Source organism: Gigantopelta aegis, chromosome 7 (assembly GCF_016097555.1).
Source record: "Gigantopelta aegis isolate Gae_Host chromosome 7, Gae_host_genome, whole genome shotgun sequence".
NCBI lineage: Eukaryota > Metazoa > Mollusca > Gastropoda > Neomphalida > Peltospiridae > Gigantopelta > Gigantopelta aegis.
In genome coordinates this window covers 10,964,414-10,990,704 of record NC_054705.1, presented here as the reverse complement: position 1 = coordinate 10,990,704, position 26,291 = coordinate 10,964,414, and the positions used below count along the sequence as shown (strand labels likewise).

The window sequence follows — 26,291 nt, the reverse complement described above, 5'->3', positions numbered from 1 at the left end:
GGACGGCTATTTAGTATCTAGTATGTATTTACTTCTACTCTTGGTCTCAGTGGTGAGGGGAGGACGGCTATTTAGTATCTAGTATGTATTTACTTCTACTCTTTGTCTCAGTGGTGAGGGGAGGACGGCTATTTAGTATCTAGTATGTATTTACTTCTACTCTTTGTCTCAGTGGTGAGGGGAGGACGGCTATTTAGTATCTAGTATGTATTTACTTCTACTCTTTGTCTCAGTGGTGAGGGGAGGACGGCTATCTTATGTATTCTAGTATAGTATGTATTTCTTCTATCTTTGTCTCAGTGGTGGTGAGTCTGTATTTACTTCTACACTTGGTCTCAGTGGTGAGGGGAGGACGGCTATTTAGTATCTAGTATGTATTTACTTCTAGTCTTGGTCTTAGTGGTGAGGGGAGGACGGCTATTTAGTATCTAGTATGTATTTACTTCTACTCATATACTGCCCCAACAGTGCCAGCCGTCATGATTACTGTCACGACGGCTGTGAAGTCCGTTACTTCATCTAAAATGATGAAGAAATAGTAAGTGCAAGAGTTTTAACAAAAAAGTAAAAAGGTATGCACAAGTTGAAAATATGGAACAGCATTAGCGATCACTTTGGTCAGTGATGCTTCGCATTTGGTAGATGTAGTCTCTAAATGACTGCTATACAAGTTGTTTAAGACCCTCGCGAGTCACTGAACATCACAACCTTGATGGAACAAAAGTAATGTAGTTTGTTTTATATAACGTCGCCACTAGAGCACATTGATTTTTAATCTTATCATCGGCTATTGGACGTCAAACATATGGTCATTCTGACACTGTTTTTTTTAGGAGAAACCCGCTATCGCCACATAGGCTACTCTTTTCAGGGGTGTAGCGTGGTCTGGACTTGGGGGGTTCGAATATGAACCAAATGGACCTTTTTCTATTTTGTTTTTGCACTACCAGAACCTCCATATGTAAAAACCTGTATGTTTTAGTTCTGAAAGCGGACCATTTGCTTCAGCGGGGTGTGTGTGTGTCCGACGACCCCCCTAGCCTACGCCCCTGCTTTTACGACAGGCAGCAAGGGATCTTTTATTTGCGCTTCTCACAGGCAGGATAGCACAAACCATGGCCTTTGTTGAACCAGTTATGGATCACTGGTCGGTGCAAGTGGTTTACACCTACCCATTGCGCCTTGCGGAGCACTCACTCAGGGTTTGGAGTCGATATCTGGATTAAAAATCCCATGCCTCGACTGGGATCCGGACCCTGTACCTACCAGCCTGTAGACCGATGGCCTAACCACGACGCCGGTTGATGGAACAACGTCTGTGCCAGAATGATATGATGTTGTTTGAAATCTGCATACAAAGAGAATGTCATAAAGTATCTCAGAAGATGAGGTATGTAGACACCAAACGCTGGAGCATGCAGAAGGTATAGTGTTTGTATGTAGACACCAACGCTGGAACATGCAGAAGGTATATTGTTTGTATGTAGACACCAAACGCTGGAGCATGCAGAAGGTATATTGTTTGTATGTAGACACCAAACGCTGGAGCATGCAGAAGGTATATTGTTTGTATGTAGACACCAAACGCTGGAGCATGCAGAAGGTATATTGTTTGTATGTAGACACCAAACGCTGGAGCATGCAGAAGGTATATTGTTTGTATGTAGACACCAAACGCTGGAGCATGCAGAAGGTATATTGTTTGTATGTAGACACCAAACGCTGGAGCATGCAGAAGGTATAGTTTGACATAAAAGGAAAATTGACTATTGGAAAATTGAAGTCATCCCATTTGTCATACAGCTTAGTTTGGAGACCACTAGTCTAGAGTAAGAGTGAACATAGGCGTACGGGACTCCCGTTTTCGTAGGGGGGAGGGGGGCAGATTGGTTTTTGCCCGAATCATAACATTTATTCGTATTAGCATTATTGCCAAACATCTATATATGGATGCAAACTAATCACTACGCATCCCCCCACCAATGAATTACCGCTTATTTTGTAAGTAGAATGATGGAAATACATGTTAAAAAGGTCTCACGTTAGCACATTTTGCCCAAATAGCTCTATCGTTTTTGCCAGAATTTGAGAATTTACACCAGCATTAGAAGGGCAGTTTCAACCGCCGCAGTCCCCCCCCCCCCCCCCACCATCCCCAATCTCGTACGCTTATGAGCGCGAACGCAGCTTATTAAATTATGTGAGCAGAATATTTTATATGCACCAGCACAGACAGGATAGCACATACCAGTCGTGGTGCACTGGCTGGAGCGAGAAATATCCCAATGGGCCCACTGACGGGGATCGATCCCAAACCTACCACACATCAGGCGAGCACTTTACCACTGGGCTACGTCTCACCACTCCAACACTGACATTATCAATGGAGCAATCGTATTGAGCCGTGTTGTGCAGCTGGGATTTGTCAAAAGTTATAAGATCATCATACAAAAAGACTAACACATTGAACTGCTGAACATTTTTATTGAAATCTCAAATTACAGAGGAACTCCTTAACTGCACAAGCATAACCATCAGTATATGTAAGACTTTTAATGACTTCAAAAAAAAAAAAAAAAAAAGAGAGAAAAAAAAACCCAGAAAAAGAAAACCATCTTAACCGTTACCCGACTGTTTTCAGTTCTCTCCCAATTAAATCGACTGACCTTTTATCTGAGATAACTCTTGAAGTAGGAAGTATTCATTGTCTCTATCTACTTTCAAATGTTTTGATTTCTTTTCTTTCTTTTCTTTTCTTTCTTTCTTTCTTTCTTTCGTTTTGCTTTCAAATTACAAACTACACGTTATTTACATGTTGACTAGTTAAGGATTAAAACAATTGACTATTTCTGTAATGTATACCAATTAATCACACATATGTGCGATGCTGTTGTCACGAAGTCAGCTCCAATATTTTGTAATGATATCAATATATTTTTATCAGTCTCATCAAAACATGCAACTCCCATTTGGATTTATTAGTAACTGTATTAGCCATCAATCGAACATGGGTGTTTGGTTTGTAATGTAACATTTTCAATTCGTTTTTAAAATTAAAACAATACATTGTCATGTGCACCATTACTTGACATTTCGGCTCTATACTAGTATATTCGGCAATTCATGTTTTACACATCGAACGTTTGCATATATACTTTCATCATAAAATGTCAGTAAATAATTTCAGAACCTATAGACCTTAACACAGACGAAACTATAACTTTTGTTGCATTTAATAATGTTACACTGTGAAATTCAAGCACTTTTTTTAGGACAACATAAATAAAGGTACAGTCAAACCTGTCCTATAGTGGCTACCTATAATCAGCGGCCACCTGTCATCAGCAGCCACCTGTCTTAAGTGGACACTTTTTCCCTCCCAAACGATTTTTAATATAAACGCACCTGTAATGTGCAGTCACCTGTCTAACACGACCAGCGGCCACCTAAATCGGATCCCAAATCATAAAATACCTGTATCAAGCGGCCACAGTAAATGTTTACTATTATGTAAAAGGGATATTTTAACAACATCGATAAGGTGCAGCAAATAACCGATCTTCACACCTTCAGGAATACTAGTACCCATTAAGTACCGACATCTCTACTGCGTATCAATTAAGAAAGTATGACTCTGGAATGCATCTAATTACCTCTGGGTAGGCTAAGCTTGACATTTGTAGATTCATATACTATGATAATGCACTGCATGAAGTAGGAATTAACTAATTAAATGGAAAAATGAAAACAAACTTATTGAGAACAGCTAAATTAATACATTCCAATCACCTTATTTTTTAAAAAGGCAACATGTCGAAAGTTGATTTGTTGTCAACTGTGGAGCGCACATCCATTAATTAGCAGTATAGAAGGCAAAACCCCCTCAAAAACAACAACAATTTTTTTTACAGACTGTATACAGGTATATGGCAACCTGTAACCAGCGGCCACCTGATTTAAGAGGTCACTTTTGTCTACTCCCTTGTGTGACCGTTTAAGACTGGTTTGAATGTATTGTTATTGTGATGCCTCAGCAAGACTAGATTATTTAGCCCCACTCCCATGTCTAGTGAAATTCAATGTTAGGTTAGTAAATAACTACTGTTGCTATGCCCGACGGCTAGTGAAAATAAAAGAGAGAAAAAAAAAAAAAAGACTCAAATGTTGCAGTTAAGTCTATTTTGTAACTATGAATATTCTGCCCCATCCCAAACCCCAATGTTAGTGTTTTTAAGCTCTATACCTCCCTCTTTAGGCGATATATCTGATTATTACTATTATTTAGTAAAATTGTATCAATTTAAAATAAAGTAGGTCTAGTGAATTTTTTATTGTGGCTAGTAAAAATATTTCAATCACTTATCTCATGGCTAGTCATCAAGAGTCCTGTGAACAAATTAGTGTTATCATTTACAAAAAATATTTCAATCACTTATCTCATGGCTAGTCATCAAGAGTCCTGTGAACAAATTAGTGTTATCATTTACAAAAAATATTTCAATCACTTATCTCATGGCTAGTCATCAAGAGTCCTGTGAACAAATTAGTGTTATCATTTACAAAAAATATTTCAATCACTTATCTCATGGCTAGTCATCAAGAGTCCTGTGAACAAATTAGTGTTATCATTTACAAAAAATATTTCAATCACTTATCTCATGGCTAGTCATCAAGAGTCCTGTGAACAAATTAGTGTTATCATTTACAAAAAATATTTCAATCACTTATCTGATGGCTAGTCATCAAGAGTCCTGTGAACAAATTAGTGTTATCATTTACAAAAAAACCATACATCTTTAAAGATGACACTTTAAATATATAATACATAACCAAGTTTTGAGATAGATCAGGATATGCTTGTGGGTACACAAGTGATGCTGCCCCCCCCCCCCCCCCCCCCCCCCCACAACCTGATTCAATAAGTACTCATTTCCCGGATAAAAGATCATAGTATCCTTTACTTCCTAGGAAATTCATATGCACACCCTCCCCAACTTAAAACCCGATGAAAAAATCCAAAACAAACAAATTATATCATATATAGTGCCCCCCTTCTCCTCCCCCCGAATCAACGAGACAAACAAGTTATCAGTGTTTCTGCCAGAAAGAAATTTTTGTGTATGGCACTATGGTATTGAGTTTGGGGTTAGCGTTAAGAAACTTATACAGTAATGATAATAATAATTAATTTTGTCAAAAGGTTAACTTTAATTTAAAAAATCTACACAATATTTTGGGTATGGCGCCATACCCGTTTTACTCTCTGGCAGAAAACCTGGTTATATCATATATAGGGACCCCATACCCCCAATTCGATGAGAACCATTATACTAATTTCCCAGATAAAAGAAGATGCTAGTATCCTTCACTTCCGTGGAAATTCACAGTATTTGTATACACACCCTCCCTAACCTAACACTCTTTTAAAACAAATAATACAGAACTATTTACAAGGTACATGTATATCACAAACAGTGTTCGTATTCAGTGAACTGTTGAACACAAAATATTAATAATTTAGTCTATATTATAAATAATTGAGATCTTTACACTTTAACGGAAAGAGTTTTACAAAATTCAGACATGGATTAGAACCGAATGCATGGGTCAGATTATTAGGGCCTCCATGACTCCAAAATATTGGACTCGAGTACTCGAGGGTCAAACTCGACCAGGACCCGAGTACCCGACACTTACACTAGATGATAATGAGACTAAGGAATTAAGTAAAATATCATTATATGCATCTTAATTGCAGCAATGAACACAGATGTCAAATTATGCCATTGTATTGCATGCCACACATACGACTTTTGTTTCTCATATACATGTCTTACAGCCCTTATAACGTCACCGGCAGCAAGCAATATGCCAAAATGACGTTGAAAAATATAATTAAATGAGAGTGTCCTTCCTTGCACGGGTACTTGAGTCCTGTGAATGGACTCAAGTCTTGCTAGATTCAACATGTGCCCGAGAACTCGTGGAGACCCTACAGATTATATCCATTAATTGTATAATAAATTTTAACCCTTTTAAACATTTGACATGCAATTAAGCACTGCTTACCTAAAAATGTAACAACTGAGCGATTAATTATGATCTTTCAAATGACTGTTAAAATGAAAAGCGTTAAAGTATGTTTATGGTGGTCAGACTTGTATCATGAGAACTACAATGAAGAAGAAAATCTCAGGAAACTCCAGGGTGAAAATCTCCAATAGATGATCCGCTAGCTGGTGAATTACATAGTTGAAGACACAACCAGCAGCTAGCAGCTAGATCGACCAGCTAGAAAATACACACAGGGACCTGGTTCTTCGTGAGGGTCATGATACACAATCTGGAAATAAAGGAATGAAGAAAACGTACGTTTTATTTAACAATGCACTCAATCAACACATTACCGGCCTCGGTGGCGCAGTGGTTAAGCCATCGGACTACAGGCTGGTAGGTACAGGGTTCGCAGCCCGGTACCGGTTCCAACCCAGAGCGAGTTCTTAAGAGCTCAATGGGTAGGTGTAAGGCCACTACACCCTCTTCTCTCTCACTAACAACTAACCAACTAACAACTAACCCACTGTCCTGGACAGACAGCCCAGATAGCTGAGGTGTGTGCCCAGGACAGCGTGCTTGAACCTTAATTGGATATAAGCACGAAAATAAGTTCAAAATCAAAATCAAATCAACACATTTTATTTATGGTTATATGGCGTCAGACATATGGTTAAGGACCACACAGATATTGAGAGAGGATACCTGCTGTCGCCACTTCATAGGCTACTCTTTTCGATTACTAACAGGGGATCTTTTATATGCACCATCCCACAGACAGGATAGTACATACCATGGAATGCTTAATCTTAATTGGATATAAGCATGAAAATAAGTTTAAATGAAATGCGAAGAAAAATAATTCCATTGTAACGACAAAAGTTGACAAGATATAAATTTTATGTTGACTACGTATAAGCAATGTGTTCTTACATGGCAATGAACTGCAGCATGATGGAAGTGTTTGCCACGAAGCAGGATGGTGCATCTGAAAACAAAAACACATTACAAAATGTGAACTTGACAATTTCAAATAAAAACATTAAAGAAAACATTCAACAATAGGCCTATATAGTGACCAATATTACAAGAGATTAACTACCACCAAAGAAGACAGAAAATACACCCCCAAAACAATAGATGATCTTCGTGATCTTCGTGATGCGTTTTTCTCCAACTGACACCACCAGACTTCACCAAATCTTGTTTGCCTCTAATCTTTCCTCGTACTAACGCTTAACCTAGCAACACTCTAGCTACCAGTGCTGCCAAACGTTGTATCTTTTTATAATCTGTGAAGGACACTGTGACTGGACGACACAACTCGTCGGGGGGGGGGCGGCATGTTTGGGGGGGGGGGGAAGAGTTGAATTCCAGAGGAGTATAGGGAAGCGAGTAGGGCATAAGCGGTGTTTCGGCCGTAGGGTGGTTAGGATGGATCTGGGATCTTGCCCCCACCATTCTTCTCCCACCCCTGATTGGTCACACTGAAGTTCCTGATAGGGACGGTGTTCCTTATTTAAAGCCTTCCATACACGAGAGCTATTAGCTGAGCAAAAAGTTACTCGAGACTTTTTGCTCAGCTAATGGCTCTCATGTGCGGGCAATTTTGGTGAGTTTTTCGTCTCTCGTGGTCGTGAGGAAAATATCTATCGTGTTTGATATTTTTGGCCATGCCTGGCAAAAATCTCACCGTGTGCTGGCTACGTGAGCTATCAGCTGAGCTGAATTTACTAACTGACCAATGGAAACACGAACATTGCGTTAAGAGTGACGTCATCACTACAGTCATAAGCAAAGTAGCTCAGCACTTAGCTCATCGTGTGCGCCGAAATTGTTCAGAGCTATCAGCTGAGCAAAAAGTCTCAAGTAACGTTTTGCTCAGCTAATAGCTCTCATGTGTGGTAGGCTTAACCTACCCAATAATTAAACCTGTGAAACCTGGGCCCAACCTTCCTCCTTATACTCCTAAGGGCTTAATTGTATTTTAAATAATTTTAGTTAATTTTATTTTTGTAAATGCCCATTTAAAAATAGTGCACAAATTAATATAAAATAAATGGTAATTAATAATCAAATTATAATTAAATTAATATATAAATATTATTTTGTCTTTTTCTTTCTGCGCTTTCTAAAATTTGTATTTGTGTATGTGTATGTGTATGTGCTGAATTAATTTAAAAATTCAAAAGTCTCCTTTCCCAATGGTATTAATAAAACAATTGGCCCATGCATTTCTGTCCCGGATCAGATCACTGGCTATCCAGAGACCGGACTCGGGATGGACATGCCTGAAACCTTAGTGGTACAGGGGCATGTAAAAATACTCCCTCTCTTTGGAGAAGATTTAATATTGGTCGGGTGAGATTAGCGCTATAAAGTTTCATAAACATGGCCTGGCATCAACACCGGTCTGATCGACAGTGATTCAAAATAATAATTATCTATTTAATAATATAAATTAATTAATTAAAAAACCCGAAAACCCCAAAAGAGACAGATTTTGTGTTTAATGTATCAGTTATCTAATGGAACCTAATGAATGGTGGTTTGCCAGTAACCAACTGATGCACAGGGACACACTATTATTGTCTATAGGCAAATCTACATGCAAGAAACCAGACTTAAATAAGAATATAATAATTATAATACTGAAGTGAAACAAAATCAATTATTTTTCATAATTCATTTTAATAAAACAATAATAATAATAATAACATCATTAAAAAATAATAATAATGATAAAAATAAATAAATAATCAACAAAACCAACCAAAACTAACACAAAAAATAAAACAAATAAATTAATAATAAATAAAACAAACAGCATCCCCCTCCCTCCAACTCCATTTTTTAATAAAAAATTTTACGAGATTATAGAAACATAAAACGACATGTATGTTATGCCATAACATTAGTATTGCCATCATTGTTGATGCCTCATCTTAGGCAGAGTTTAGTAATATATGTTGTTTTGTTTCACATTTTCACCATATACATTGTATATATATATGTATATATAATTATTAATTTTATTTGGCACTATCAACTTCTGAAATTATGACGGTCCCTGACGGTGTAATTTTTACGTTCATCGAGTAATGAATAAACTCCCGTTGCTACGTCTGGACCAATAGGATGACGTTATGTTGTAATGAATGTAACAAAAATTTAATTATATGCCTGTATAATACTAACAATTACAGCTACATGTATATCTATATACATTTATTTAAGTATTTACCAGTATAATTGTTTATTTTATTTGGCATTAATGTTTTAACACTATAAAGACAATTGTTTTTTTACCATTGTGCCTACCATTAAGTGCCTGGCATTCTGTTGCCAACTCATAGATTAATTAATTATAAATATTTTAAAATTCAGAGAAATACATTTCTGAAATCATAGCTAAGAAACATCCCTGCATTTTGCTGTACTTTCATTAACAACCATTATTGCTTATATGCATGTAGTTTTTTCTTTATGGGAGTTTAAGCCAATATTTGATTTGCATATCAAGAAGGGAACATAATTAAAGGTGTATATATAGTCTTCAAGCTTAGAGCTTTTATCTTAAATTATTATACGACAGCAAGTTAAAATAATGTGCAAATTTGTCTGAAATATAACTCAAAGAATGAGGAATTGCCCATATGTATTAAAACAAGTGTCGAATCAATGTTTAGTGGTAATATTATAAATATAAATTGATGTTATTGCACACATTGGTGTTACTCGAAAGACAACACTGAACAGGTTAAATACGGTGAAACTCCTCTAAACCGGACACCCTCTGGACCAAGTAAAAAGTCTGGTTTTAACGGGTATTTGGTTTAGATTCAGAGAGTGTCTTTTCTGTACAGATATTTAAAAAGGGGCAGTGAAAAACATCCGGTTTTGAGGGAATTCTGGTTTACAGAGGGTCCAGTTTTGAGAGGTTTCACTGTAGTTAAAACCGGTACGTATAAGAAAATAAACTAGAACACGCAGTATGTACTCACTACTCTTTGTAGAAACTGAAGTGGAAATAGGAAATAAGACATTTATTACAAAGCGTCAACAGAACACTATCAGAGCTTTACCGTACTTGTCAATCGAGGCGCATGCACTTGAATCCCTTTAAAAAGGGGCGGGATATAGCCCAGTGGTAAAGTGTTCGCTTGATGCATGGTCGGGCTGGGATCGATCCCCGTCGGTGGGCCCATTGGGCTATTTCTTGCTCCAGCCAGTGCACCATGACTGGTATATCAAATGCTGTAGTATGTGCTATGCTGTCTGTGGGATGGTGCATATAAAAGATCCCTTGCTGCTAATCGGAAAGAGTAGGCCATGAAGTGGCGACAGCTGGTTTCCTCTCTCAGTATCTGTGTGTGGTCCTTAACCATATGTCCGACGCCATGTAACCGTAAACAAAATGTGTTGAGTGCATCGTTAAATAAAACATTTCCTTCCCTTTAAAAATACAAAAAGTGTCCTGTTATAAGTCAGGTCAGGTCAGGTCATAGTCTAGGGTTTAACATTCAGGGCAAGTTGTTGTGACATGTACATGTAGGTGTATACTTACGCTGGCTTCTCTATCCAGGACAAGAAAAGGGTTAGGAGGGTGGGGTGGGGGCTGCTGGGGGACCACCTGAACTTGGCATGTCAAGAGAGCACAATAAGCATCCCAACCAGGATTGGTAGCGGGTGGAGGTGTTATAGGTTTAACTGAGCCCTCATTGTTTAATTAACTGCATGAAGAAAAAAGAAGAAGAAAGAAATGTTTTATTTAACGACGCACTCAACACATTTTATTTACGGTTATATGGCATCAGACATATGGTTAAGGACCACACAGATTTTGAGAGGAAACGCGCTGTCGCCACTACATGGGCTACTCTTCCGATCAGCAGCAAGGGATCTTTTGTTTGCGCTCCCACAGGCAGGATAGCACAAACCATGGCCTTTGTTGAACAAGTTATGGATCACTGGTCGGTGCAAGTGGTTTACACCTACCCATTGAGCCTTGCGGAGCACTCACTCATGCCTCGACTGGGATCCGAACCCAGTACCTACCAGCCTGTAGACCGATGGCCTGCCACGACGCCACCGAGGCCGGTAAAAACTGCATGAAGAGACTATAGCTTTGACAGTATCCAATTCTATCTGTATATACTGCCACATACTTACTCCACTACAATGTGTAATTAGACCTGCAGGTAACACATCCTGACTGTCTTTCACTTTGACAGTATCCAATTCTATCTGTATATACTGCCACATACTTACTCCACTACAATGTGTAATTAGACCTGCAGGTAACACATCCTGACTGTCTTTCACTTTGACAGTATCCAATTCTATCTGTATATACTGCCACATACTTACTCCACTACAATGTGTAATTAGACCTGCAGGTAACACATCCTGACTGTCTTTCACTTTGACAGTATCCAATTCTATCTGTATATACTGCCACATACTTACTCCACTACAATGTGTAATTAGACCTGCAGGTAACACATCCTGACTGTCTTTCACTTTGACAGTATCCAATTCTATCTGTATATACTGCCACATACTTACTCCACTACAATGTGTAATTAGACCTGCAGGTAACACATCCTGACTGTCTTTCACTTTGACAGTATCCAATTCTATCTGTATATACTGCCACATACTTACTCCACTACAATGTGTAATTAGACCTGCAGGTAACACATCCTGACTGTCTTTCACTTTGACAGTATCCAATTCTATCTGTATATACTGCCACATACTTACTCCACTACAATGTGTAATTAGACCTGCAGGTAACACATCCTGACTGTCTTTCACTTTGACAGTATCCAATTCTATCTGTATATACTGCCACATACTTACTCCACTACAATGTGTAATTAGACCTGCAGGTAACACATCCTGACTGTCTTTCACTTTGACAGTATCCAATTCTATCTGTATATACTGCCACATACTTACTCCACTACAATGTGTAATTAGACCTGCAGGTAACACATCCTGACTGTCTTTCACTTTGACAGTATCCAATTCTATCTGTATATACTGCCACATACTTACTCCACTACAATGTGTAATTAGACCTGCAGGTAACACATCCTGACTGTCTTTCACTTTGACAGTATCCAATTCTATCTGTATATACTGCCACATACTTACTCCACTACAATGTGTAATTAGACCTGCAGGTAACACATCCTGACTGTCTTTCACTTTGACAGTATCCAATTCTATCTGTATATACTGCCACATACTTACTCCACTACAATGTGTAATTAGACCTGCAGGTAACACATCCTGACTGTCTTTCACTTTGACAGTATCCAATTCTATCTGTATATACTGCCACATACTTACTCCACTACAATGTGTAATTAGACCTGCAGGTAACACATCCTGACTGTCTTTCACTTTGACAGTATCCAATTCTATCTGTATATACTGCCACATACTTACTCCACTACAATGTGTAATTAGACCTGCAGGTAACACATCCTGACTGTCTTTCACTTTGACAGTATCCAATTCTATCTGTATATACTGCCACATACTTACTCCACTACAATGTGTAATTAGACCTGCAGGTAACACATCCTGACTGTCTTTCACTTTGACAGTATCCAATTCTATCTGTATATACTGCCACATACTTACTCCACTACAATGTGTAATTAGACCTGCAGGTAACACATCCTGACTGTCTTTCACTTTGACAGTATCCAATTCTATCTGTATATACTGCCACATACTTACTCCACTACAATGTGTAATTAGACCTGCAGGTAACACATCCTGACTGTCTTTCACTTTGACAGTATCCAATTCTATCTGTATATACTGCCACATACTTACTCCACTACAATGTGTAATTAGACCTGCAGGTAACACATCCTGACTGTCTTTCACTTTGACAGTATCCAATTCTATCTGTATATACTGCCACATACTTACTCCACTACAATGTGTAATTAGACCTGACCTGCAGGTAACACATCCTGACTGTCTTTCACTTTGACAGTATCCAATTCTATCTGTATATACTGCCACATACTTACTCCACTACAATGTGTAATTAGACCTGCAGGTAACACATCCTGACTGTCTTTCACTTTGACAGTATCCAATTCTATCTGTATATACTGCCACATACTTACTCCACTACAATGTGTAATTAGACCTGCAGGTAACACATCCTGACTGTCTTTCACTTTGACAGTATCCAATTCTATCTGTATATACTGCCACATACTTACTCCACTACAATGTGTAATTAGACCTGCAGGTAACACATCCTGACTGTCTTTCACTTTGACAGTATCCAATTCTATCTGTATATACTGCCACATACTTACTCCACTACAATGTGTAATTAGACCTGCAGGTAACACATCCTGACTGTCTTTCACTTTGACAGTATCCAATTCTATCTGTATATACTGCCACATACTTACTCCACTACAATGTGTAATTAGACCTGCAGGTAACACATCCTGACTGTCTTTCACTTTGACAGTATCCAATTCTATCTGTATATACTGCCACATACTTACTCCACTACAATGTGTAATTAGACCTGCAGGTAACACATCCTGACTGTCTTTCACTTTGACAGTATCCAATTCTATCTGTATATACTGCCACATACTTACTCCACTACAATGTGTAATTAGACCTGCAGGTAACACATCCTGACTGTCTTTCACTTTGACAGTATCCAATTCTATCTGTATATACTGCCACATACTTACTCCACTACAATGTGTAATTAGACCTGCAGGTAACACATCCTGACTGTCTTTCACTTTGACAGTATCCAATTCTATCTGTATATACTGCCACATACTTACTCCACTACAATGTGTAATTAGACCTGCAGGTAACACATCCTGACTGTCTTTCACTTTTGTAAGAATAGACATTTCTGGTTAATAGGAAGTAAGATATGGCCTGCTGTTAGTTTCTGGAAATGTAAGGCCAAAAAATATATATAAAGGGCCTGCTGGAAATAAGACAGCATGGGGTGAGAGAGACATTTTAAACAACTCGTTGTAAGATAAATGGTATCAAACGGAAACTCATGTATTATTCTCTATATATCTCCCAAGTTCAAGGTCCATAACTCTGTGAAAAATGGGTAAATTGCCATGAAAATCAAATTTGATCTGTAATATGGGACATGATTTCATTTCATTTCAACTTATTTTCATGCTTATATATCCAATTAAGGTTCAAGCATGCTGTCCTGGGCACATACACCTCAGCTATCTGGGCTTTCCGTCCAGGACAGTTGTTAGTGATTAGTGGTTATAGCAAGAGAGAAGATGGTGTAGTGGTCTTATACCTACCCATTGAATCGTTAGAACTTGCTCTGTGTGGGAGCCGGTACCGGGCTGCGAACCCTGTACCTACCAGTCTTATGTCTGATGGCTTAACCACAACACCACTGAGACTGGTCATATAGGACATAAATCTGAACAACAAAAGCATAATGTGTGTTCAGGGCCATACGTATCTCTGCACAGTACAGTCGAATGGGCATTTAATTTGGCGAGATAGTACGTGGTTAATTCTATGAATCTCTGTCGATATACATGTAGTGCCTCATCTATAGAACATGCAACCACTCTTGACCAGATCCTATACACAAAATTTCAACTCAATAACTTAAGGCATTGCGGAAAAACAGAAGAAGTCTGAAAAGCAAATTTTTATATCTCCTAATTTCAAGGGCCATAACTGTCAAAAACCGGTAAACTGCCATCAGTACATAATAAAGGTATGTACAAAATTTCAGCTCAATATCTTGAGGCATTGTGAAAAAAGTCTAAAAAATAGAACACAGATGAACGGATGGACAGACGTATGGACAGACAGACAGACAGACAGACAGAAGGACAGAGATGAAACCTATAGTCCCCTCCACTTGGACCGGTAGGGGACTAGTAATTATAAAACCAGTGCACAATTTAAGGGAAAACATTAAAGAGCCATTAAGAACTCTCTCTGCAGCAAGTTTGTAACACCAATCCAGCGAGCCCAATATATACCCCTCATGTATTGCTGATAAAACAGCAAAAACAATTTGATTTTGAAAACTTGTTGTGTTACTGATTTAAATCATTTTATTACAAACATTACATTTTGTTTTGTTATACACAAGCTGATAGTGTGTTATGATTAAGACAGGTAACAGAACAGTGATAAATCAAACATAGTCTGGCAGCAGAAGGGCAAAAAACACCTACGGTCTCACTACACAGATCACTTCCGGGTGAGAGTTCATTCATCACGGTCGACTACGGTCTCACTACACAGATCACTTCCGGGTGAGAGTTCATTCATCACGGTCGACTACGGTCTCACTACACAGATCACTTCCGGGTGAGAGTTCATTCATCACGGTCGACTATGGTCTCACTACACAGATCACTTCCGGGTGAGAGTTCATTCATCACGGTCGACTACAGTGTTCCTAATTGTGTCACAAGTTATGGTTCACATATTCACTTCTAGGAAATGGTGAAGAATTAAAACAATATGTATGTTTAATGGTAAGCCTTCTGGCTGTATTTTGCCCATGCTATTTTGTAATATTATGCATTGACCTTTTGAGATGGAAATGTTCTCAATTTTGGAGCGAAAATAAATGTTTATATAATGTATGTTCGCAATGGTGTATGTTGTTAATGCCAACGAGAACCCGTTCCATTGGCAATCTTCATTTGAAGTTGGGCAATTTAACATGGGTTTCAATGGCAGATGACATCCGTGTAGTGAGACCTAAATTCTCGGTTACATACATGCATGTACATGTGTATATATATTTTTAATTGGTCTTTATAATATTTGGGGTGTACATGTATGCAGTAATATATCCAGGTGTACTTTCCTGCACCCACCTGGCATCCTCGTCCTCTACCACTAATAAACTTGGTCTGACCCACCGCACTATAACTAACAACCACCGGTAGTAGGGGTGTATAGTAGGTGGTTACAAGTGCCTCTTAACGATGCCAGAATTAAATAACTACTGAACACTCCCCGAAGTGGTCAGACTAAGCCCACAGCTAAAACCTGATAGGGAATTATGGCAGGTGTATGGCACTGATAGCCACAAGAGACAAGCACCTGTCACGATTGGAGAGACAAGGACTGGGATGTGGAGGTGGACATCGAAACAAGTTGAAAGATAGGAGTAGCCAGATCTGGAAGAAATGAGATGGACTTCAAAGGAGAGAAAGGAAAGGGGGCAGTGGGATATTACAAATAATAATAACAAAATAATATATATGTATATGTATATGTATATGTATATGTATATGTATATGTATATGTATATACATATATCCAGGTGGGAGTGAATGTGTCAGCATTATTTCCGCAATTTAAAATATTCAAGATGGCCACCAATTTTAAGTGCATGAAAATCAAAAAATAATTAAGTGCTATATATCTGTAACCACATTTTATAAAAAAAAAAAAAAAACATTAATTAGTTTTCTTTTTATGTTTTGAAAGAAAAAGAATTCAATAAATAATTATCTGAAGCAACTAGTGGAAATAATTAACATAACATTCAAGATGGCCTCCAAGGAGAGTGAAATTTAACAAAGTGCTATATATCTGAAACCAGATATGACAGAAACATGAATTGTACATACAATATGTCCATGTATAAGTGAAATATTATGTTGATGATATTCACTATGAGGGTGTTGAAAATCTCAAGTACAAAAACATACATGTAGATGTAACAATTAAAGGGACATTCCTGAGTTTGCTGCAATTTTAAAGATTTTATCGACTAAGAGATGTTTTAACGATTGTTATTACATATCAAATACATTTTTCTGCATAAAATATTAGTGGCTGCATATTAAATGTGTTTCTGATCGTTCTAATATTTGTACTAGGTTAACTTTAATCTTATTTCTTAAAATATAGTTTTTTTCGTATGTACAAAATTATTTGAAGACAAAATCCAGTTTGGGCTTGTTACAAATATTAAGATGACCAGAAACACATTGAATATACAGACACTGATATTCTAAACAAGAAAATATATTTAATATATGTAAGTTTAATAGTAGAAATATTTTATTAGTCGGAAACATCTTACAATGCAGCAAAGTGAGGAATATCCCTTTAACTGAAGTCTGTCTTTGAAGTGTGATTCTGAGTGCACATACACAAAAACATAAGTCCCGGCCTATCTGATATGATTTGTGACAATATTTCCTAAGAATAATCTCTCCTGGGCTCATATTTTCGAAGCCATTTTAGCCCTACAAAATCGTAAAACCATCGTAGGGTGTGGCGTCACTATAGCTTACGATGATTGTACGATTTCGTAGGCTAAGATTGCTTCGAAAATATGGGCCCTGGCTGTTAACACTATGAATGCTTCAGTCGGAGAAGAATTCAGTCGAAGAACCTCTCTGAATTTTTGAAGTGGGTCGAGAATCTAAGCAGGGATCGAAATTGAAAGTAGATCATGGCCTGCTATTATTTCTTTAATATAGCAGGCAAAAAAGAAATATGTCCTGCTAAGAAAAGAAAAAATGGCCTGCTTGAAATAAATTAAGGAGGGTTTGGGATAGTGTGTGAAAATGTATTTTAGAATATTGTGGAATGAAAATGTAACAGAATCACAAGCCATATAAATACAAATCAGATAATTGTACATACATCTGTCTCTGGAAAAACTACCTGCAACTTGTTTCTGGTTTTAGCAGGAGGTGAATTGTTATTTCACCTGCTATAGATACATGTAGGTCTTAAAAAAATGGGACTGCTTTTCGGGTTTTTTTTGCAGGCTGCAAATATTGCAAGCCCTGTGTAGGGAACAAAAGTAGGTGTAGCTTACCAAAGGCAATCTTGTCACATTCCTTCTTAACTGATCCTACACTGCAAGCCCAGGTCCCTGCATCCCTCTTATGGTCGAACGAAGGTATGGTTACAGTGACCTCTGACTTGTCAGTGAACTTAAGACTGTAGACACTTTCTTCCCACAGGTCATCACATACATGTGTTTGAAGGTTACAGGCTAACGGTCGACCATTAGGCGGAGTCAAGGACATAGATGTGGATGTCTTATCGATCAGGGACGACGTGCATTTCAACTCAGTGGGTTTTCCAGCTTCTCCATCCTCCAAACAATTGAGATTCACAATTGGAACTGTAAAACATGCACACACACAAACATATATACATACATTGTACTTAGTGTTTTTCCGAGCTTGTTTTAGCATGGTGCAGCACCATGTCTCAATAGTCTAGCACCATCTTGCCTTAACCAGCACCATGCTGCCCTGAGATTAAACAAGCCTTTTCCAATAATTAATTATAAAATTGCCTTGATGAATCACTAAAAAAATGTATTATTAATTAATAAAAAATATCTGTTATATATTTTTCCATTCATTTATTAAAGCAAAAACATTAATTACATTTATTTTTATTTCAATTATTTTTTTGTCTTTAATGGAAAAGAAAAGTGCCCCAAAAATGGTGAAAATGCCCCCAAAATGTTTTGTCTGCCATGCCTTGCCAAATTTCTAGGGAAAACACTAGCATACAACAAATACTGGGTGATTGAAAACAAAAACAAACACCAACATATTTACAATTCCATCATCTAAACTGAATGGGGGGAGGGGAGGGAGGGGGGGAGGAGGGCAGTATTTAACACAGTCGGTTGGGCTAGCTAGTGCTCGCTTGAGGTGCTAACGTCACAGGATCAAACCACCTTGGTGGATCCATTCAATATAGCGGGTTTTTATCCCTAAGACCAAATGTCGAAACTACCAAATGTTTGACATCCAATAGCCGATGATTAATAAATCAATGTGCTCTAGTGGCGTCGTTAAACAAAACAAACTTTAACTTTACTCTGATAAATAGGCAAAAATTGATGCTTATACATGTAGGTAAGAACTGTGGAATCAAGTTTGTACCATTCCAATTTTCTGTCTCTTAATAATGAGTATGCATTAATTCACTGATACTGTCTCAGCAACAATGTGATGCATCCAACATTAAGTTTGCTCACCACAACATTGCAGTTTGCTCACCACAACATTGCAGTTTGCTCACCACAACATTGCAGTTACTATACATCTAGCTGTATTTATATAATTACAAAATGTCCACGTTTATATGATTTCCTCAATTCTGATTGGACGACGTCGCAGAAAAACTGAATGTTAACCTTCGATAAACCTCAGAAAATGACGTCATTACGCCAGCTGGGACGTCATTACGTAAAACAGGTAATGGAAAGGACTTCAAATAGAAAAAAAGAAAGAAATGTTTTATTTAACGACGCACTCAACACATTTTATTTACGGTTATATGGCATCAGACATATGGTTAAGGACCACACAGATTTTGAGAGGAAACCCGCTGTCGCCACTACATGGGCTACTCTTTCCGATTAGCAGCAAGGGATCTTTTATTTGCGCTTCCCACAGGCAGGATAGCACAAACCATGGCCTTTGTTGAACCAGTTATGGATCACTGGTCGGTGCAAGTGGTTTACATCTACCCATTGAGCCTTGCGGAGCAGACTTTAAATAGAAGCTGATTTGTATGCTTGAAACCTCTGTGGTATAGGAGCATGTTAAAAGATTAAAAGTCGTTCCAGCCAATGCATGACGACGAGGCCGTGGTATGTTCTATCCTGTCTATGAGATGATGCATATGAAAGGTCCCTTGCTACTGGAAAAATGTAGCGGGTTTCCTCTCTAAGACAATATGTCGAAACTACCAAATGTTTGACATCCAATAGCCGATGATTAATAAATCAATGTGCTCTAGTGGTGTTGTTAAAGAAAACAAACTTTTTGTTCTTTTTAAAAAAAATATTGGTCTTTGTAGCAGGGCGGTCTTAGAACCGGGGTGGTTGTTAGGTGGGTTTTCAATGGACGGTATATAGCTATTCTTTTCTTTGATTTGTGTAGTCAAGGGTGTCCCTTTTCAGAATGTGCCTGATGACTCACAGCCATCTTCGAGACCAGTATATATATATATATAAATATAGACAACTAAAATCCAATTTTGAAGACACATTAATTCACCTACATTTTGCTGGTTGTCTTGAAGGGTCTGAAAGATAAAAGTTGAGGGTTTATTAGTTTTGCATTTTATATATTTATACATGTATAACACATATCTCAAATGTGCCTCAGTAATTTAAACATGTTAGTCAACAGAAAATATCCAAAAAACACTGGAGCCCTATATCCCCCCACCCACCCACCATGTACCACTGATAAAACAACATCATAAGAAAATTTGATTTTGACAACTTGTTGTGTTATTGTGACAATTTGTCATTATTGTCGGGAATCTAAGCAGGGATCGAAATTATTGAAAGTAGTTCATGGCCTGCTATTATTTCTTTAATACAGCAGGCAAAAAAAGAAATATGTCCCACTAAGAAAAATAATTGGCCTGCTAGAAATAAAGGAGGGTTTGGGATAGTGTGTGAAAATGTATTTTAGAATATTGTGGAAAGAAAATATGACAGAATCACAAGGCATATAAATAGCAAATGAGATAATTGCACATACATCTGTCTCTGGAAAAATTACCTGCAATTCTTTTTGGTGTTTAGCAGGAGGTGAATTGTTATTTCATCTGCTATATATACAGTGAAACCTCTCAATACCGGACCCTCTATAAACCGGAATTCCCTCAAAACCAGACGTTTAATTACAGTCCTTTTTTAAAAACCAGAACATAACTTAACCTCTCTAAACTGGATCCCTCTTTAAACCGGACATTTGTCTTGGTCCCAAGGGTGTCAGGTTTAGAGGGGTTTCACTGTAGATCTAAATACATTGATTGCTTTTTGCTTTTCTGCAGGCTGCAATTGCGAGACCTGTTTAAACTGGACGAGACCTGTTATGGGAACAAAAGGAACGTGCAGGTAGCTAGCTTACCAAAGGCAATCTTTTCACATTGCTTCTTAATTGATCCTACACTGCAAGCCCAGGTCCCCGTGTCCCTCGTACGATTGAATGAGAATATGGTTACAGTAACTTCCGAGCTCCAAGTGAACTCGACAAAGTACAGGTAGTCGCCTTCTTTCGCGCTTGATCTTTTGTCGCACTGAGTTGTTTCAAGGTCACAGCTTATCACTTTTTGACCATTAGGCGGATACAATAACATTGTGGTTGATGCATGGTTGTAATAGACCGCGCACATCAACTGGGAACGTTGTCCGTCTACTCCATCCTCCAAACAAGTGAAATTTAGATATGGATCTGCAAAACATACACACAGACACATACGTGTACACAATGAAGAAGATCGAAACTTATCATTTTATTTAACGACACCATTGGAGCACATTGATTAATTAATCATCAGCTATTGGATATCAGTCATTTGGTAATTCTGACTCATAGTCATCAGAGGAAACCCGCTACATTTGTTTTTAATGCAGCCGGGGATCTTTTATATGCACTTTCCCACAGACAGGAAAACACATACCACAGCCTTTGTCCAGTTGTGGTGCACTGGTTGGAATGAAAAGATTTATATAATGAATACTGGGTGACTGAAAACAAAAACAAACACCAACATATTTACATCAATTCCATCAGCTAAACTGAAGGAGGAGGGGGAAGGGAGGGGACAAAAGGGGAGGGGAGGGGGCAAGATTTAGCTCAGTCGGATGATTGCTTGTGTCACACGATTGAACATCCTCAACAGATTGGGGTGTTTTTTGTCTTTCCAACCAGAGCACCACAATTGGTCAAAGGCCATGGTAAAGGTTCATAGCTAAAATTGTAGTTTTTTTCTTCATAAAATCCGCTTGTTTGAAAATTACCCAAAAGGATTGCACTCCACTTTTGTCACAAGGAAAACACAGTGTATGAATACCAAGCCTCATTACAGTTAAACCGTTTGCACTGCTGGTGAAAAACCAATTGTCATTTTAAAAATATCTCCTTGACTATCACTAAGCTTAAAAATTTACTTCCTATTCCAAATAATTAACCTTCAAACATGGATCTGTGCAAAACCAACAAGCGAACTCTTTGTGCAACTGGGTACACAAGGGAGTTGACTGTAATATTGCTACCTCAAGTGCGTATAAAATATCCTTTGCTGTATTAATTAGGAAAATGTGGCGGGTTTCCTCTAATGACATGTTTCACATGCAGTAATCAATTATTAATTAACGTGCTCTAGTGGTGTCGTCATTAAGCAAGACAAACTTGAACTAAACTGAAGGAATAATTATAAATAAAAAAATGTCACATAAATTTGTATAGCTGATTATCACAATGACATATGACTAGAACATCAATAATACATACTGCTGGCATACATACAATGTACATGCAGGTCTCAATGCCAATAATGAATTGAGGTGCTCGAGACATGTTTAATGCTTGCATGCAGAAAGCATTATTATAACCCTGCATGAGCCAGTGCATGAAGGACATTTTTATTTAACGACACACTCACCACATTTTATTTATGGTTATATGACGTCGGACATATGGTTAAGGACCACACAGATATTGCGGGAAGAAACCCGCTGCCGCCACTTCATGAGCAACTCTTTTCAATTAGCAGCAATTGGGATCTTTTATATGCACCATCCCATAGACAGGGGAGCACATACCACGGTCTTTGATGTACCAGTCGTGGTGCACTATACTAGCTGGCTGGAGCGAGAAATAACCCAATGGGCCCACTGACAGGGATTGATCCCAGACCAACCGCACATAAAGCGAGCGCTTTACCACTGGACTACGTCCTGCCCCTCCAGTGCATGAAGGTCGCACATGTACAGTCATCTAATACTACATGCAAAGTTTGTTTGTGTTTAACGACACCCCTAGAGCACATTGATTAATTAATCATCGGCTATTGGATGTCATACATTGGGTATATTACATGACTCTTAGTCATCAGAGGAAAACCAATACATTTTCCCCATTAGCAGCAAGGAACATTTTATATGCACTTTCCCAATACCATAGCCTTTGACCACTGGTTAGAACAAGAAAAAAAACACCACGAGTTGAATAGATCCACTGAGGTGGTTTGATCCCGCAATGCAAGCACCTCAGGTGAGCGCACAACTGACTGAACTAAATCCCGCCCACTACTCCATGCAATTCAAAATAATTTCTACGTTAGAATTATATACTGTAAAAACTGCAATGATACGAGTTTCACTACCAGCTAAACCCAATATTATCCATCCAACCATGGAAGGTGTGTATCAACACGCATGCACAAATTTTAACATTTAGTTGGAAAACATCTATAATTCTCCATGCAAACACAGTAAACGTTTAATAGACAGACTGAAAAATGGCCAACAGACGCCTATTAATTACATCCCTGTCTTAATATATATCTTCCTCTAATATTTTGACATACATGTATATCCAACAACACTTGTTAATGTCTTCAAAACAACATATTATAGGATATATTAAACAAGCTTCCATTTCGTATCATGTTTATGTCCAGAGTGAACTACATGTAGATTTCATCTGTCATGATTATCACGAGGGACATAAACATGATACGAAATGGTGGCAAGTTAAATATCATATACAGTAAATCTCGTTGGCTCGACCTCGGAAGGGTCAAAAACACCGCAATGCTCAAACCAAAAACAAAGTCCCGAGTTTTTGGTTTGGTAAACCCTTATATTAACTGCTGAAGGGTCGAACACGTCCAGAGTCGACTATAAGCCTTCGCTCGAACTAAATTGTCGGTCCCATCTATGTTAATAGCTATATTTCCCTCGAACTGGTGATCCATCAAATATCAATTTATGGTAAACCACCAAACAGGACTAACAATTGCTGTGCTTGTGCAGTTGTTTATTATAACCTTCGGATTAATTATTTAGGCGGAACGAACAATAGAAAGAAAGAAAGAAATGTTTTATTTAACGATGCAGACAGATGAATCGGGGAATCGCAACACTAGCCATGCAATCCTTTCGTCACCACACTTGTCATGTTGGTTGTTAATTAAGCGACTATCGGTAATGATCTTTCTCAAGTACAGCTAGTGTTACTGCAACTGTTAGATGAACTGTGATACCAATCAAACAATTAGTGTACAAACGGGCCGCAGCATAAAGCGTTACTTTGACTTTTCTTCTTTTTTAAATTTGTGTTGTCAAGTTTATCCCTTTTCAGAATCTTCCTGATGACTCACGGTCATCTTTGAAACCAGTACATACCTATCTACATCCCTCCCTCCCTCCATCCATCATACATACATACATACACACTCGTATATATATATATATAGACAACTAAAATCCAATTTTGAAGACACATTTATTTACCTACCTTCTGGTACTTTGTTAGGGTCTGGAAAATAAAAGTTAAGGATTTATTATTTAAAATGATTTTTGTATTTTTGCATTATGTATATATATAACATATATCTCAAATGTACCCTCAGTAATTTAAACATATAAACAGAAAATATCAAGAAAACATGGAACCCAATATACTCCCCATGTACGCTGATAAAACACCATAAGAAAACTTGATTTTCAAAACTTGTTGTGTTATTGTCATTGATTTAAGTCATTTTATTACAAATTTTTTGTTTTTGTTATACACAAGCTGATAGTGATAAAATCAAAAACAGTCTGGCAACAAAGGGGCAAAAAGTTCTCGGTTATATACATGTACATTGGTCTTTATTTATATTTGGGGTGTACATGTATGTAATAATATATCCAGGTGGGATTGAAGATGTCAGCATTAATTTGAGCAATTTAAAATATTCAAGATGGCTGTGCACCAAAGAGCCTGAAAATCAACAAAGTGCTATATATCTGTAACCATGCATGCAGATATGATTAAAAAAAACATTAATTATTTTTCTTTTTATGTTTTAAAAGACAAAGAATTCAATAAATAATTATCCGAAGCAACTAGTAGAAATAATTAACATAATATTCAAGATGGCCGCCAAGGAGAGTAAAATTCATCAAAGTGCTATATCTTTGTCACCAGATACGACAGAAACATTACCATATTTTCTGCTTATTACACACACTGGTGTGTGTGTGTGTGTGTGTGTGTGTGTGTGTGTGTGTGTGTGTGTGTACATGTGTACATGTATGTGTGAGTGAACGATGCATGCTTTTGACTATATTCACTATGAGGGTGTTGAAAATCTCAAGCACCATAAGGTAGATGTAACAATTAACTGAAGTCTGTATTTGAAGTGTTATTCCGAGTGCACATACACAAAACCTTAAAGTCCCTATCTGATATCATCTTGGCAGTATTTCCTAAGAATAATCTCTCCTGGCTGTTAACACTGTGTATGCTTCAGTCAGAGAAGAATTCAGTCTAAGAACATATCTGAATTTGTAAAGTGGTCGGGAATCTAAGCAGGGATCGAAATTGAAAGTAGAACATGGCCTGCTGTTATTTCTTTAATATAGTGTGTGAAAATGTATTTTTGAATATTGTGGAATGAAAATATGACAGAATCACAAGCCATATAAGTAGCAAATGAGATAATTGCACATACATCTGTCTCCGAAACAATTACCTGCAATTTGTTTTGTGGTTTAGCAGGATCGAGGTGAACTTTTATTTCACCTACTATATAAGTGTAAAAAAAAAAAAAAGGACTGCTTTTGCATTTTTGCAGGCTGCAATTGCAAGCCCAATCGAGGGAACAAACAGTAAATGTAGCTTACCAAAGAACCTCTTTTCACATTCCTTCTTAATTGATCCTACAATGCACGTCCACGTCCCTGCGTCCCTCCTATGGTTGAACGAAGGTATGGTTACAGTGACCTCTGAGCTGCCTGTGACCTCCACAGTGTAGAGATCTCTTGACCACATGGGGTCGTCACATTCCTCTGTTTTAAGGTTACAGGTTAAGGCTTCCTGACGGTTAGGAGGAGACACGAACATACTGGTGGATGTCTCATCAAACTGGGACTGGCACAGCAATTCGGTGTATTGTCCATCTACTCCATTCTCAAAACAATGGAAAATCACATTTGGATCTGCAAAACATGCACGCACACATGTACATATACAATGAAAGAATGAAATTTTTTTATTCAATGACACACTCAACACATTATATTTACGGTTAGTGAATTACTATGGTCGCTTTATTAAAAACCTTGCATCCATTCTGCAGCCATACTGTACAGATTACTGGAGGCAAAATCAATATCTGATTGGTCACTGGATTGTGATGCA

General features: G+C 37.8%; 1 protein-coding gene across 1 annotated transcript in view; it reads right to left on the bottom strand.

The window, feature by feature from the left end:
• Positions 1–4,407: 4,407 nt before the first annotated feature.
• Positions 4,408–26,291, bottom strand: part of LOC121377019 — a 51,207-nt gene continuing 29,323 nt past the window's right edge. Inside the window, exons 8-15 of the mRNA XM_041504856.1 lie at positions 25,775–26,089; positions 24,399–24,419; positions 21,003–21,326; positions 20,140–20,163; positions 17,924–18,235; positions 10,059–10,073; positions 6,988–7,042; positions 4,408–6,343 (exon numbers count right to left, since the gene is read on the bottom strand). Coding sequence (XP_041360790.1) covers positions 6,292–6,343; positions 6,988–7,042; positions 10,059–10,073; positions 17,924–18,235; positions 20,140–20,163; positions 21,003–21,326; positions 24,399–24,419; positions 25,775–26,089 — 1,118 coding nt within the window. The 3' untranslated portion in view covers positions 4,408–6,291. The remainder of the gene's footprint in view (positions 6,344–6,987; positions 7,043–10,058; positions 10,074–17,923; positions 18,236–20,139; positions 20,164–21,002; positions 21,327–24,398; positions 24,420–25,774; positions 26,090–26,291) is intronic.